The sequence below is a fragment of the Hypanus sabinus genome, chromosome 3 (genome assembly GCF_030144855.1).
Source record: "Hypanus sabinus isolate sHypSab1 chromosome 3, sHypSab1.hap1, whole genome shotgun sequence".
Classification (NCBI taxonomy): Eukaryota; Metazoa; Chordata; class Chondrichthyes; order Myliobatiformes; family Dasyatidae; genus Hypanus; species Hypanus sabinus.
The window spans coordinates 24,924,215-24,941,432 of record NC_082708.1 but is presented as its reverse complement, the minus strand read 5'-3'; the positions used below and the strand labels follow the sequence as shown (position 1 = coordinate 24,941,432).

The 17,218-nt window shown below is 43.5% G+C and overlaps 1 protein-coding gene across 2 annotated transcripts in view; it reads left to right on the top strand.

The window, feature by feature from the left end:
- Positions 1-17,218, top strand: part of cnga3a (cyclic nucleotide gated channel subunit alpha 3a) — a 64,178-nt gene that overhangs the window by 13,555 nt on the left and 33,405 nt on the right. For both annotated transcript variants that reach the window (XM_059963857.1, XM_059963858.1), the window contains 3 exons: positions 5,385-5,521; positions 9,783-9,899; positions 11,421-11,600. In XM_059963857.1, coding sequence (XP_059819840.1) covers positions 5,421-5,521; positions 9,783-9,899; positions 11,421-11,600 — 398 coding nt within the window. In that variant the 5' untranslated portion in view covers positions 5,385-5,420. The remainder of the gene's footprint in view (positions 1-5,384; positions 5,522-9,782; positions 9,900-11,420; positions 11,601-17,218) is intronic.

Here is a 17,218-nt window from a genome sequence, read left to right as displayed (position 1 = left end):
TCCTGACTGTCTTCTGAACTCAGTCTTTACAAGATCAGTGAATTTATAAAAGTAACAAAAATTAATAAGAACTAATATTCCTTATTTCCTAAAGCATTGTTAACAATGATGATCTAACTTTCGATGTATTTTTCGGAGTATAAGAAATAAGGTGGGTGATTTTGTTGCACTATTACAGATTGCCAGGTATGATGTTGTGGTCATCACTGAATTGTGGCTGAAGGATGGTTGTAGTTGGGAGCTGAATGTCCAAGGTTACACGTTATATCGGAGGGATAGGAAGGTAGGCAGAGGGGGAGGTGTGGTTTTACTGGTAAAGAATGGCATCAAATCAGTAGAAAGATTTGGAAGATGTTGAATCCTTGTGGGTTGATTTAAGAAACTGTATGGGTAAAAAGACCTTGATGGCAGTTATATACAACAGTGGCTGGGAGGTGGACCACAGATTACAACAGGAAATAGAAAAGGTGTGTCAGAAGGGCAATGTTGTGGTAGTCATGGGAGATTTTGACATGCAGCTTGATTGGGCTAATCAAGTTGGTAATGAATCTCAAGAGAGTGAGTTTGCTGAATGCCTAAGAGATGGCTTTTTAGAGCAGTTTGTTGTTGAGTCTACAACAAATGAACAACTGAACTGGAGGCGATTAGGGAGCTTAAGGTAAAAGAACCCTTAGGAACCAGTGATCACAATATGATCGCGTTCAACTTGAAATTTGATAGGGAGAAAGTAAAGCCTGACATAACAGTATTTCAGTGGAGTAAAGGAAATTACAGTGGTATGAGAGAGGAGTTGACCAAAGTAAATTGGATGTCAGGGATGTCAGCAGAGCAGCAATGGCATGAGTTTCTGAGGAAAATGAGGAAGGTGCAGGATGGGGTGGGGGTGGGGTATCTCATTGAAATCATTCGAATGTGGAAAGGCCTGGACAGAGTAGATGGGGATAGGATGTTTTCCATGGCGGGGGGGGGGTTTTTGACAAAAGCGCACAGCCTCAGGATAGAGGGGCGTCCATTCAAAACAGAGACATGGAGAAATTTCTTTAGCCAGAGGGTGGTGAATTTGTGGAATTTGTTGCCACGTGCAGCAGTGGAGGCCAGGTCGTTGGGTGTATTTAAGGCGGAGGTTGATAGGTTCTTGAATGGACATGGCACCAAGGGTTACGGGGAGAAGGCAGGGTAACGGGGATGAGGAGGAGATAGGAAAAAAGGATCAGCCATGATTGAATGGTGGAGCAGACTGGATGGGCCAAATGGCCTAATTCTGCTCCTGTGTCTTATAGTCTTATTGTCTAACAACACATACCAAACCAAGGTTTTAAATTACAAGTGCAAGTGTGGAAGTTATATCTAATCATCAACAAGAAATGGTTGACAATTTTTAAGCCCCGGGTAAACATACCAGCTAGTATTCCAGTTCTTTATCAGACAGTGTCACTTCAATCACAATTCATAGCAGTTCCAATATACTGCAAGTGCTCGGCAACTTACCAAGAGACTAGCAGATCTCTACAGACGTGCCATAGAGAGCATTCTAACTGGCTGCATCTGTCTGGTGTGGAGGGGCCACTGCATGAGGCCAGAAAAATAAGTTGCAGCGGGTTGTGAACTTAGCCAGCTCCAACACGGGCGCTAGCCTCCTCACCAAAGGTGGCATTCATCAAGAAAGACCCCCACCAACCAGCTACTATCAAGGAGGAGGTACAGGAGCCTGACAACACACACTCAAAGTTTCAGGTATAGCTTATTCCCCTTCGTCATCAGATTTCTGGATGGACAATGGATCCATGAACAATACCTCACTCTTTTGCTCTCTTGTTGTACTATATTTATTTTTACAGGTATAAAAATATAATAAGACATTTATATTTATGTATTGTGCTGTACTGTTGCTGCAAAACCATGGCATATGTCAGTGATAATAGACCTGACTCCAAAAATATATTCATTTTTGATAACGGACAATAAGGATTTCTGCAACTCTACCTTTTCTGAAAACTGGTCAGCCTAGTTGACTGACACCCATCAAGCATCCTAAGCATTAATCCTATCCCCATAATATCTGTAGAAACCATCTACAAAGCACACTGCAGTCACTTACCCTAGGTTACTCCAACACTGCTTCCCAAGTTTACATCTTCTAGCATCACAGAAAGGACAAGGGCATCAGATTCCTCATTAAGTGTCACGCCACCGTGGCCTGGAAGTATGTTGCCGGTCCTTCTCTGTTGTCAGGTCTAACACCTGGAACTCCTTCCTCCATGATACTGGGAATACCTTCGCTAGAGAGACCGGAGCAGTTTATGAAGGCAGCTCAGTGTCATCTTTCTGAAGGATAGTTGGGAAATGGGCATTTATTTACTTTGAGATACAGAGCAGAATAGGACTTTCTGGCCCAATGAGCCATATAGTGCAGCGAACCACCTACTTAAAACACTAGCCTTAACACAGGATAATTTACAATGAACAACTAACCTATGAACCAGTACATCTTTGGACTGTGAGAGGAAGCCAGAGCACCCAAAAGAAACCCACGCAGTCACACAGGGAGAACATACAAGCTCCTTACAGATGGCACCAGAATTGAATTCCAAACTCCCGAATGCTCTGAGCTGTAATAACGTCGCACTAATAGCTGCTCTACATTGACACCCATTCTGATCTGGTCAGCAGTTCTGTAAATGAATAAAAGAAAAGGTATAGGAGCAGGAACAGCCCTTTGTGGCATCTCTGCCATTGATAAGAATAAGGCCAATCTGCCCATTGGCCTCAAATCTACATTTCTGCTTGATCGCTATGATCTTTGGTTCCTCTATAATCCAAAAAATCCAGCTCAGCATTGGTTATATTTAAACACTCAGCGACATAGCTCTCTTTCTAAGATCATTTCAGAGATTTGCAACCCTGTTTGAGGAGAAAGCCCTTACAATCTCAATGTTAAATGAGTAATCACTTATCCTGACACCTGTGCTCACCAGTTTTCGATTCCCCATCATAGGAGTTCTCCCAACATCTACTCTGCTTCATCCCATCAGGATCTTGTGTGTTTCAGTAAGATCATCTCTCATTCTTCTAAACTGCTAATAGTATGGGCCATCATCTGGAAGTGTATTGTTTGGTATTTCTCCAGGCATGTGGCTGTTCCAAAGATTAACAAGCAATACCTCAACACACACAAAATGCTGGAGTATTTTCAGCAGGTCAGGCAGCATCTGTGGTGGGAGATAAGCAGTCGATGTTTCAGGGTGAGAGCCTTCATCAGGATTGGACCAGAGCAGAAGGGAGAGGGAGGAGCACAAGCTGATAGGTGAAACTAGGTGATCTGTAAGGTGGGTGGGTGATGAAAGTCTGGGAGGTGATAGGTGGAAGATGTAAATGGATAAGGAAGAAGGAATCTGATAGGAGAGGATAGTAGACCATGGAGTAGAGGGAAGGAGGTAGAGAACCAGGGGGAATGTAATGGGCAGGTTTTGAAGATGGGGAAGGGGGTGAAGGACTGCAGGAACAAGGGAAATGGGGGGAGGGGGTGATTAAAAATACTAAAGCCGAGAGGAGTGGATACCTGAAGTTGGAGAAATGGACGTTGGACTGGATGAACGGTGCAGAACTCTGGTCCTGTAACTTCACAGCTACATTGCATCATTACCAGCTCCTATGTCGCATGGTCCTAAGAGTAGGCTGTGTTGCACTTACGCTGATCGGCTTCCTGCTGCTCTGAAACTGAGACTGGTGCCATCCCCTGATTGTGGCCCCAGGGAAGCTCCAGGCTGAAATTGGCTACATATATTTATTAAATAGTTAAGAATATTAGTGCAAAAACAGAAAATAATAAAAAAAAGTGAGGTAGTGTTCATGGGTTCAATAGCCATTTAGAAATTGGATGGATAAAGCTCGTTGATGTTTAGAGGAATGAGTGGGGGGATTCTCATTAAAACCCTTTGAATATTGAAAGGCGAATGTGGAAAGGATGTTTCTTATGGTAGAGGGTGGGGGAGGTCTAGGACCAGAGGGCACAGTGTCAGAATAGAGGGCCATCCATTTAGAACAGAGATGAGGAAAAATTTCTTTCGCCAAAGGAAGGTGAATCTGTGGGATTCATTGCAGCAGGTGGCTGTGCGGGCCAAGTCATTGGGTGGATTTAAGGCAGAGGTTGAAAAGTTCATGATTAATCAGAGCATCAAAGGTTATGGGGTGAAGGCAGAAGAGTGGGGTTGAGAGGGATAATAAACCAGCCATGATGAAAGGGCAGAGCAGGCTTGATGGGCAAAATGATCTAAATCTGCTTCTATGTCTAATGGCTTAGGCCAAGATATTCCATTATTGAGCTTTGGAAATCATACAGCAAGGAGCTGTAATAAATTGGTTGATTATTGTCACATGTACTGAGGTACAGTGAAAATCTTTGTTTTGCTGCCCATCCGTTTTTGATAATTTTATTACATCAGTACATCAAGGTAGTACTAGGGATGAGCACTAACCGAGTGCAGAAAATTGTGCTACAGTTACAGAAAATGTGTAGTGCAGGCAGACAAAAGAACATTGTGAGTCTTAGAATTTAGATTTAAAGGAGTAGAACATTTATAATAAAAGGAGTGAATAGATCTGCAGAACACTGCTTGCAGTGAGTCATCGCGCTCCGGCACCATCGGATCTCAGCCTGCAATAGTAGATAAGATGGACAGGATTTCAAATGCGCCTGCAGCTAAACCCAATCTGCAGTTGTGCTGACTGCCTGGATCATTGTCAGAGGAGGCTGCCTCCACGTAAGAACAGCAGAGTTGCACTGGGGCGCTGCATTGGAAACCCTTGTAGATTAACACGTGGCTAGTCGAAACATAAGTCAAATGGAACCGTGTCAGATTGTTTATCTTCAAATAGGAACAGCTCACTGGAGTAGCTGCTGGTAGACAATTGGAAGATCTGCTCCCACATCATTTTAGCCTTTCTGTTGGACTATTGCTAATGAGTTACATAAATAAGTCTGTCATTTGGAACCTGCATTGGTTAAATGTCAGATTTTGTGTCTTCAAGCTCTGGATATCCTGTTGCGAGTGTTCACCAATAGGGCCATTTTATTGAAAAGTTACTTTATTAAGCTTTTATGTTCTTTAATTATTATTTTGCCAGATTTATGAAGTCATTAGGACACTGAAGGAGGCCATTAGGTTTATTGAAAACATTTGCATTCCTGCTGGGAATACAGTTGGTCCCATACTCCTGCTTTTGACAACAACCCCTCAAAGGCCTACCCCATTACATCCTGAAATCATTGTTGGTCTCTGGTTCCACAGCTGCCTGAGGCAGAGGATCCATTTAATATCTTTTAAAAAAAACTGAAATTGTCTTCTTTGCTTTAAGTTTTTTTAAAACATTAATCTCTTTACCAGGTACCGATTAAACTTGTGCAACAGGATCTGTCAGACATGGCTACAGTCAGCACACAGCGGTCGTATCCAGCCCTTCACAGACTCTCGGTCAGAAACAACGATGAAGATCTGGAAAGGATAGAAAATGGCAGCAGCAGGTATAGAAATCCTTTTGGACCACTGTTGTTCAGTTTATTCCTGCTACACATGGAAGGGAAATTTCCTGCTAACAGCCTATACAGCCTGTACTCAATGTATCCCACCGATATGATCTCCTTCTTTAGACAGTCCGAAATGTAACTTCTCAGCGCCGTGCTCAGGGTTAATTATGCAATAACATTTCTGCGAAATTCCTTTGGCCAAAGCAGTATGAATTCCTACCGCATTACTAAATGAATGAACACTTGGAAACTATGAGACTGCAGCAAGATGTTTGTAATTGCTTTAGGAGAAATATGGTAGCTATTTTCAGCTCTTCTAGGAAAGACACGCAATGATTTCTTCAATCATATGACTGTATGTGCAGCTCTGTGCTTTAGTAATGTGACTGTTACTAAATTAACCAGCCATTATTGTGTTGGTTTCAGATTGCATTTCAACCAGGGAGGTTGGAAGTAGGAATCCTTTTAGAAACATGCAGGCAACCACAAGCCTTAGTCTCCTATTCTGTGCAGTTGTGGTTGGTGTTCAGTGGTTGAATTTAATGTCAGAGAATGTATACAGTATACAACCAGAAATCCTTGCTCTTCCCAGACATCCACAAAACAGAAAAAAAGAAACCCAAAGAATGAATGACAAAAAAAGCCTCCCCTCCACCCTCCCATGCACAAGCAGCAAGAAATCATCTCTCCCCCTCCCCTCTCTCCTGTTCAAACCGAAGCATCAGCCTCCCCCCACCACCCTCCATGCAAGCAAAAGCAAGCCCTCAAAGATCATGATCTATAGACCATCAAAATCTACTGCCCATCCTTACACTTCAAGATCTCAACAGGCCTCTCTGTCACCAACAAGGGGGAGAGAGATATCGCTTCTGCCACAGCCAGAGGAGAGGCCAACAGCTCATCATTTCAATGTTACAGCCTGCAGCGTCGCTTATTTCAAGTTCCCCTGACTCGAGAGTCAAACCCTTTCTCACCATTGAGAGAGAGGGGAGCGAGAAAGAGCAATCGCTCGAGTGCAGAGGCCTCTCACAGCTGCGCCTGCTTGTCTCGATGTTTTGATCTCCCATGATGCTTCAGTCAGCGACATTGGCAAGAAATCATTTTGTTCACAGGGCCACACAAGGCCGCACCCTGAAGGTGCACATCTTCTAAGCCACTCTAGAGATCCCAAAACACCAGTTGCTTGGTGAGTTCTGAAGAGCAAAGCCCACCGTTGGTGAAGAACCTAGTTTGAGCGCAGCTGTTGATCATGGACTCCAACTGGACCCCAGCCACCTTGACAATGTAAAAACAGATTTACATTTACAGGAGATTTAAGCTGTTTCATGGAGGAACTTGAAAAAGTCTCCCAGATCTGCAGAAACCTCTGGCACCATCTTTAGCTTCTCCTACTCCACTGTGATGCAAGTCTTGTTGAATATCTGTGGAGGAAGAGTTTCTGGTACCTGGATTTATTGCCACCAAACATGGTGATCATTTCTACAGTTCTGATTGAAAAGCTCCAAAACGTAGGCCTATGTACCTCCCTCTGCAAATAGATCCTCAATTTCCTAACCATCAGAGCTAAATCTGTGCGGATTGGAAATAACCATCCGACCACAAGACCATAAGATATAGGAGCAGAATTAGGCCATTTAGCCCACTGAGTTTGCTCAGCCACCATCATGGCTGATCCAATTTTCCTTTATGCCCCAATCTCCTGCCTTCTCCCTGTATTGCTCCTGCCCTGACCAATCAAGAATCTATCAACCTCTGCCTTAAATATACATAAAGACTTGGCCTTCACAGCTGCCTGTGGCAAAGAATTCCACAGATTCACCACTCTCTGACTAAGGAAATACCTCCTCATCTCTGTTCTAAAAGGATGCCCTCAACTCTAAGGCTGTGTCCTCTGGTCTTAGACTCTCCCACCATAGGGGGCATCCTCTCCACATCAACCCTATCAAGGCCTTTCACCACTCAATAGTTTTCAATAAGGTCACCCCTCATAACAGCTCTACCTCACTGATGATCAACACTGGCGCACCTCAGGGATATTCGCTTAGCCCACTGTTCTACTCTGTACACCCATGACTGTGTGGCTAAGCACAGCTCAAATGTAATTTATAAACTTTCTGACGACACAACTATTGTTGGCAGAATTTCAGATGGTGATGAGAAGGCATACAGTTGTGAGATAAACCAGCTAGCTGAGTGGCGTCGTAGTAACAACCTTGCACCCAACGTCAGGATAGGCCGCTGACGGCAGCTTGCCAGGATACTCTGTCTTGGGCCAGTCCTTCAAGTCATTCCCCAGGTGCAGCCCGTCTTCAAAGATCATTCCTCTCCCAGGAATATGGTGTTTGGAGCTTGGTGTTTCTGTAGATCAGGCTTTTTATGTGATGGGGTTGCTAGACCCATGCCCAACCCTCCTTCTTTCGCAGCCAGGCTTGAGACTGCTCGTGGTAGAGTTATCATTTCCAACGTATAACTATTATTCCGTTCACTTATTAACATGTGGGTGTTAAAGACCTGCTTGGCTTCCTGTGGTTTTAATTGATGTTCTTTACTTTCTGAGCTCTTACACAATGAACAGTTTAACTAGATCTATGTCTTCTTCAGTTTACAAGGGCTGTAATGATGATGCCAAGAGCAGTCTCTTCACCCATTTAGTTCATCCTTTCATGGAACTGAACATGGCCATTATGCTTTCTGCCATTTAGACTTCCCTTTGTAAGTCTTTTCCAAACCCTTGCACATTCCATGTAAATTAAATTGTTGGATGTTAAATAAATTGTTTCAATGCTTGTATAAGCAACGCTTCCTTTTCAGTGTGTATGGCCCAAATTCCCATGATCAATTACTTCGCGCTGTTTCTTTGAGTGTCTAAAGTGTGTGAGATTACATTGAGCTATTTTCACTTCATTGACTATTTTCATCTCAGTCCAGTGTCTGTTGCATTTTTTTTAAAGAAACTTACCTGAACTGTGGTGATGTGGCCTTTAGTAAAATCCAACAATTATACAAAGCAACACACACAGAGCACGGGAGGAACTCAGCAAGTCAGGCAGCAACTAAGGAAAAGAGTAAACAGTTGACGTTTTGGGTCGACCCTTTTTCAGGGCTGAGAAGGAAAGGGTAAGATGCCAGAATAAAAAGGTAGGGGGAGAGGAAAGAGGCCAGCCGGAAGGTGATGGGTGAAGCCAGATGAGTGGGAAAGGTCAAGGGCTGGAGATGTTGGATTCTGATAGGAGAGGAGAGCAGACAACAGGAGAAAGGGAAGGAGGAGGGGACCCAGGCAGAAGTAAAAGGCAGCTGAGAAGAAGTGAAAGGTCAGAGTGAGGAATAAAGGAAGGTGGGGGGGGGGGGATTTGTTCTCCAGAAGAGGAAATCAGTGTTCATGCCATCAGGTTAGAGGGTACCCAGGTGGAATATAAGGTGTTGCTCCTCCACTCTGAGAGTGGGCTCACCTTGGCACAAGAGGAGGCCATGGATTGACACATCACCATCAGAATGGGAATCAGAACTAAAATATTTGGCCACTGAGAAATCCCGCTTGTGGCAGATGATGTGGAGGTGCTCAACAAAGCGGTCCCTGGATTTGCAACAGGTTTCACCAACGGCTGCGTTGGGAGCATCAGACACAATAAATTCAGCAGATTTGCTGGTGAAGTGTTGCCTCACCTGGAAGGACTATTTGGGGCCCTGAATGGAAGTGAGGGACAAGGAGTATGGGCAGGTATAGCACTTGGGCCACTTGCAGGGATAAGGGCCAAGAGGGAGATTAGTGGTATGAGAGGAATGGAAAAGGGAATCAGGAGGGAGCAGGAAAGGGAGTTAAAGATTTGTTTAGTGGTAGGGACCCTTTGGAGATGTGGAAGTTGTGAGGGATAATATAGGGGATGTGGAGGCTGATGGGGTGGTAGGTAAGGACAAGAGGGACTCTATCACTATTGCACAGTGAGATGATGGGAAATGTAGGAGATGCGGGTGAGGGCAGCGTCAATGGTACATGGACCAATGGTCAATCTCATGTCCTGGAATGGAACGCTGTGGCAAAGGTGAAGAAACTGAGAAAAGGGAGTAGCGTTTTTACAGGAGGTAAGGTGGGAAGAGTTATAGTCAAGATAACCACGGGAATCAGTAGGTTTATAAAAGAAGTTGGTTGACAGTTTGACTCCAGGGAGACAAAGAAATCGAGAAAGGGAAGGGAGGTATCATCAGTTTTGTGGGTGAGTTCCTAAACCATAATCTTTACTTTTCATTGTATTTTGCTAAGGACCCACTCGTTGTGTGAAGACTCGTCTTCTGAGCTTCAGGCGGTGACGTCTGCAGAACCTAAAGACCAGCATGAATCCCGGCGGAGTTCTTTCACAGGCAACGGAGCTTTTGCCAGGTATCATTGACATTTCCACAAATTGCTCTTCCCAGCTTAATTTCACAGTCTGGAATTGTTTGGTACTTTGAGTGCAGTAGAAAGATTTTGCTGTGGATAATTGGACAAAGCATCAGAATATCTACCTAATATCTAACATTCTCTATGATTGGCATTTGATCTCCTGTCATCCTTAAAGTAATCAGTGAGTGCGAAGGGTCTTGATTGAACCATGAGATTCTGAAGGGGTTTTGATGAGGGAGATGTGGAGAAGATGTTTGTTTTTGTGGGAGAGTTGAGAATTAGGGTCACTGCTTTTAAAAAAGAGAGAATTCCAAAGCAATGGATGATCTCCAGTACATTTTATGTCTCTCAGAGAATTCAAAGTACAAAGTAAATGTTACTGTCAAAGTACATTTATGTCACCATATATAACCCTACAATTTATTTCCCTGTGGGCATACTCAGGGAATCTATAGCATAGATTTATCTATAGTACTATAGTAATATAGTTGAAAGATGAACTAGAGTGCAGAAGACAACAAACTGTGCAAATACAAATATAAATAGATAGCAATAAATAATGAGAACATGAAATAACAAAATAAAGAGTCCTTAAAGTGAGATCGTTGATTGTGAGGACATCTCAGTGGATAGACAAGTTAGTGTAGCTAACCCCTTTGTTCAAGAGCCTGATGGTTGTGGGGTAATAACTCTTCCTGAACCTGGTGGTGAGAGTCTTGAGGCTCTTGTGCCTTTTACCTGATGGCAGCAGCAGGAAAAAAGCCAGGCCTGGGCGGTGAGGATCTCTGATGATGAATGCTGCTTTCCTACACCAGAGTTTCATGCAGATGTGCTCAGTGGTTGGGAAATGATAATGCAGAACTGAGTGGCCACTGGGAATATATTTGTAACCTTTCAAGTTCTTAAAAAGTCACAGTACTACTGCACAGAAATGGGCCCTTTATCCCATCTATTCATGCCGAACTGTTACTCTGCTTAGTTCCATCGGCTGGCAGCTGGACCATCGCTCTCTATGCTCCTCCCATTTGTCTACCTATTAAGTGTTGAAATTGAACCTGCATTCACCACTTCTGCTGGCAGCTCGTTCCACACTCTCACCACCCTCTGAGTGATGAAGTTCTCTCTCAGGTACTCCTTAAATATTTCAGCTTTCAAATTTAAAAGCATATTTATTATCTAAGTGTGTACACACAGTACAACTTTGAGATTCATCTCCTAAAAGGCAGCCAAAAAACAAAGAAACCCAAAAGAACCCATTAAAAAAAGACCATCAAACACTCAATATACAAAGCATGCAAAAAATAAGAACAAGCAAATAGCATTTTGAACTGAAGTCCGCAAAGACCGTATGTTCACAGACCAAGTAAACGTCTCGGAGCAATGAACTGAACTGGCCCTAACCTTTCACCCTTAACCTATGGCTTCTAGTTCAAGTCTCACCCAACCTCAGCGGAAAAAGCCTGCTTGCATTTACCCTATCTACACACCTCATGATTTTGTATCATTCTCTTATTCCAGGCTAACTAATTTCATCATTGTGCTGAGGAACTGGGCCACCCAGCAAATCCACGATGAAGACCAGAGACCAGATTCATTCTTGGAGCGCTTCCGGGGACCAGAGATAAAGGATGTATCAAGCCGGGAGAGTAACACGCAGTCAGCTGCAGGTGATCCTGAGCACCAAGGAAGGAGTAAGAAGTAAGTTTTACTGCTCTGCACAAGAGCTGGCTAAGATGACTCCAGTGTCTCTCCAGAACAGAGTGTGGCTTTCAAACCAAGACTCAAACTAAATGAAGCAATTGAAAGTCCACATATTTCCTAGTCCTGACCTTAATGTCACACTAGCTGAAACAGAAATCAGTCTCCAGAGAGAGACAATTGATGTATTTTAGATTGATATTGGTATCCCAGTTTCATGCCTTCTTGTTGTAGCAGTGTGGAATGCACTTAACAGTGTGGATGTAACCCACTTCATATTCTTGTTTATAGATGGTTCCTATTCCGCCTCTAGAGTCATTGCAATATTTTCTGCTTGTATCTTATTCTGGTAGAGTTTTGGATTTCTCGTTTGATGATGTTTATTACGTCAATGTATCACTTGCTGCCAGACCTTATTAATAATGAATAAAAAAATAAATTTAAATTTATCGACATGAATGCAGGAACAGAAGATTTTTATAGTCGGGTTAGTTGACTGAAAGCAAAAAGTTCAAATGGGAAATGAGGTCTCCTCTGCCACTTACAGCTCCAGGCAGAAAGATCAAATCTGGTATTAAAAGGGCAAAGGTATGATGTATTTATATGCTGCTGACTGTAATCTCTATGTTTTGCTCACATTGCAATACAAAGCGAGGCAACACAAATACTAAAAGCCCGAGGTGCTATTGTAACATTTCATCTCCTTCATCGAGCTCTGATGGAAGCAAAGTCTTTGCCAAATGAAGGCGAGCTGGCTGCCAACAACATGTTTGGCACTCGAGTTTTATAGTTAAGCATTTGGGCAAGCGATTATAAAGTATAAGACCATAAGACCATTAGTCATAGGAGCATAATTAGGCCATTCAGTCCCTCGAGTCTGCTCCACCATTCCATCATGGTTCATTTAATATCCTTCGCAACCCCATTTTCCTGCCTTCTCCCCATAACATTTGGCACCCTTGCTAATTAAGAACATATCAACTTCCACTTTAAATTTGCCCATTGACTTAGCCTCCACAGCAGTCTGTGGCAGTGAATTAGACCCCCTCTGCCTAGAGAAATTCCTCCTCATCTCTGTTCTAAAGGGATGTCTTTGTATTCTGAGCTGTCCCTCCTAGTCCTAGATTCCAGCACTATTCGAAACATCCTCTACACATTTACCCTTTCTGCACCTTGAAATATTAGATAGGTTTCAATAAGATCCCCCCTCATTCTTCTAAATTCCAGTGAGTACGGCTCAGAGCCATCAAAAGCTCCTTATGTGTTAACCCTTTCATTACTAGAATCATTCTTGTGAACCTCCTCTGGATCCTCTCCAAAGTCAGCACATCCGTTCTTAGATAAGAGACCCAGAGCTGTTCACAAAACTCCAAATGCAGCCTGACCATTGCCTTAGAAGGCCTCAACATTGCAAATACAAAGTACTCTGCAGATGCTGTGGTCAAATCAACATGTACATACAAGCTGGAGGAATTTGACTGCTCGTTCCCTCAACATTGCATGCTTGCATATATATTCTAGCACCTCTCTAAATGAATGCTAACATTGTATTTGTCCCCCTTAATACTGACTTAACCTGAAAGTTAAGATTTATGGAATCCTGCACAAGGATTCTCAAGTCCCTTTGCATCTCTGATTTCTGAATTCACTCCCCATTTAGAAAATAATCTACCCCTTTATAACCTTTTGCAAGGGACACTCAAAGAATATATAGCCTGAGAGCTGTAACTTAATAACTGAACATTTGTCTATTTTAATGCGAGGAGTATTATGAACAAAGCAGATGAGCTTAAAGCATGGATCAGCACTCAGAGTTATATTGTTGTGGCCATTACAAAGACTTGGATGGCTCAGGGGCAGGAATGGCTACTAAGTGCCAGGCTTTAGATGTTTCAGAAAGGACAGGGAGGGAGGCAAAAGAGGTGGGGGTGTGGCATACTGATCAGAGTTAGTGTCATGGCTGCAGAAAAGGAGGAAGTCATGGAGGGATTGTCTACAGAGTCTCTGTGGTGGAAGTTAGGAATAGGAAGGGGTCAATAACCCTACTGGGTATTTTTTATAGACGACCCAATAACAACAGGGACATTGAGGAATAGATAGAGAGACAGATTCTGCAAAGGTGTAATAATAACAGGGTTGTCATGATGGGTGATTTTAATTTCCCAAATATCATTTGGCATCTCCCTAAAGTGAGGGGTTTAGATGGGCTGAAGTTTGTTAGGTGTGTTCAGGAAGGTTACTTGACATAGTATGTAGATAAGCCTAGAGGCTGTACTTGATCTGGTATTGGGAAATGAACCTGGTCAAGTGTCAGATCTCTCAGTGAGAGAGCATTTTGGAGATAGTGATCACAATTCAGATTCAGTTTATTGTCACTTAGAAACCACAAATGCAATGCAGTTAAAAAATGAGGCAACGTTCCTCCAGAATGATATCACAAAAGCATATGACAAAACAGACTACACCAGAAAATCCACATAACATTTGGCAATCCCCAATCCAGAGTCCGGAGAGGCTGCTGCCTATTAATATCGCGCTACTGTCTTAGCGCGTTCCCCGGAAAGGAGCTCCAATTCCACCAAACAAGACCAAAAACTAAAGCTACAAGGCCTGAACAAAACCACATAGTTACAACAGTGCAAACAATAGCATAATTGATAAAAAAAAACAGACCATGGGCACAGTAAAAATAGTCCAAAGATGTTAAAGGACAGTAAGTTCAAAAGAAGCCACCACAGTTTCCACAAGTCCTCAGGGTCCCAACAGACTCGTCATTCCACGCAGGCGGCAGAAGGGAATACCCCCGCTATGGTCTTCCACAGTGCCGCCCGACTCAGCCTCGCAAACGAAGCACACAATGAAAGCTCCGTGGAGTCCAGCCTCGCAGACACAGCACACACTGAAAGCATTCTGACTGCAGTGGACTCTGAGTCCGTCGAACCTCCGAGCCTCCGACCATCCCCTCCCGTACAGCTTCTCTGAGCACCATCCTCTGCCGAGCGTTTTAAGACGCCCCAACCAATGGCCATCGGCAATGTGACCCCGAGGACTGTGGGCCTGTTCTTCCCAGCAGAGACCTGGACCTCACAGCAGCAGCAGCAACGAAGAAGGTCTTCCTGGAAATTTCCAGATGTTCCTCCGTGCTCCCACGTCCGTTTTTCATCTGATTATGATTGCGCACAGCACCCGCTTCACAAATAACAGATAATCAGCTCAAAAGTGACTGCTGAAAGCTGCGTCGCGCCGCCAGCTTGGATGAACACCGCCATCTTGGATGATTACCATAACATTGGAGATGGTTAGAACAGACAAGTTAAGGAAATGTTTAATTGGAGTAAGGGGAAATATGAAGCTATCAGGCAGGAAATTGGAAGTATAAACTGGAAACAGATGTTCTCAGGGAAATGTACGGAAGAAATGTGGCAAATGTTCAGGGGATATTTGCGGGGGGGGGGGGGGTTCTGCAAAATTATGTTCCAATGAGACAGGGGAAGGATGGTAGGATACAGGAACTGTAGTGTACAAAGGCTGTTGTAAATCTAGTCAAGAAGAAAAGAAGAGCTTACGAAAAGTTCAAAACACTAGGTAATGATAGAGATCTAGATGATTATAAGGCTAGCAGGAAGGAGCTTATGAATGAAATTAGGAGAGCCAGAAGGGACCATGAGAAGGCCTTGACAAGCAGGAATAAGGAAAACCCCAAGGCACCCTATAAGAATGTGAAGAGCAAGAGGATAAGACGTGAGAGAATAGGACCAATCAAGTATGACAGTGGAAAAGTGTGTATGGAACCGGAGGAGATTGCAGAGGTGCTTAATGAATACTTTGCTTCAGTATTCACTACGGAAAAGGATCTTGGCGATTGTAGGGATGACTTGCAGTGGACTGAAAAGCTTGAGAATGTAGGTATTAAGGAAGAGGATGTACTGGATCTTTTGTAAAGCATCAAGTTGGATAAGTCACTGGGACATGACAGGATGTACCCCAGGCTACTGTGAGAAGCAAGGGAGGAGATTGCTGAGCCTCTGGCAATGACCTTTGCATCATCAATGAGGAAGGGAGAGGTTCTGAAGGATTGGAGGGTTACGGATGTTGTTTCCTTATTCAAGAAAGGGAGTATAGATAGCCCAGGAAATTATAGACCAGTGAGTCTTCAGTGGTTGGTAAATTGATGGAGAAGATCCTGAGAGGCAGGATTTATAAACATTTGGAGAGGCATAATATGATTAGGAATAGTCAGCATAGCTCTGTCAAAGGCAGGTTGTACCTTACGAGCCTGATTGAATTTTTTGAGGATGTGCCTAAACACATTGATGAAGGTAGAGCCGTAGATGTAGTGTATATGGATTTTAGCAATGCCTTTGATAAGGTACCCCATGCAAGGCTTATTGAGAAAGTAAGGAGGCATGGGATCCAAGGGCACATTGCTTTGTGGATCCAGAACTGACTTGCCCACAGAAGGCAAAGAATGGTTATAGATGGGTCATATCCTGCATGTAAGTCGGTGACCAGTGGTGGGCCTCAGGGATCTGTTCTGGGACCCCTACTCTTTGTGATATTTATAAATGACCTGGATGAGGAAAAGTGGGATCGGTTAGTAAATTTGCTGATGACACAAAGGTTGGGGGTGTTGTGGATAGGATGATAGGATGCAAAACTGGGCGGAGAAGTGGCCGATGGAGTTGAACCCAGATAAGTGTGAGATGGTTCATTTTGGTAGGTCAAATATGATGGCAGAATATAGCATTAATGGTAAGACTCTTGGCAGTGTGGAGGATCAGAGGGATCTTGGGGTCTGAGTCCATAGGATACTCAAAGCTGCTATGCAGGTTGACTCTCTGGTTAAGAAGGTATACGGTGCATTGGCCTTCAGCTACTCTCGGATTGAGTCTAAGAGCCATGAGGTAATGTTGCAGCTATATAGGACCCTGGTCAGACCCCACTTGGGAGTACTGTGCTTATTTCTGGTCACCTCACTGCAGGAAGGATGTGGAAATCATAGAAAGGGTACAGAGGAGATTTACAAGGATGTGGCCTGGATTAGGGAGCATGCCTTATGAGAATAGGTTGAGTGAACTTGGCCTTTTCTCCTTGGAGCGACAGAGGATGAGAAGTGACCTGACAGAGGTGTACAAAGTAATGAGAGGCATTGATTGTGTGGATAGTCAGAGGCTGTTTCCCAGGGATGAAATGGCTAGCACGAGAGGGCATATTTTTAAGGTGCTCAGAAGTAGGTACAGAGGAGATGTCAGGGGTAAATTTTTTGACACAGAGAGTGGTGAGTGTGTGGAATGGGCTGCCGGCGGCGATGGTGGAGGTGGAAACGATAGGGTCTTTTAAGAGATTCCTAGATAGGTACATGGAGATTAGAAAAATAAAGGGCTATGGGTAAGCCTAGGTAGTTCTAGGATAAGGACATGTTTGGCACAGCTTTGTGGGCCAAAGTGCCTGTATTGTGCTGTAAGTTTTCTATGTTTCTATGTTTCTATTTTTATTAATTGGTCCAACCACAAATCAATAAAACAAATACACCACTCTAGCTTCAAGACAAATTAATGATATTTTTTTCCCAAAATTATGCTGCTATTAAGAAGATGGGTCTACCAAGAAACCATAAG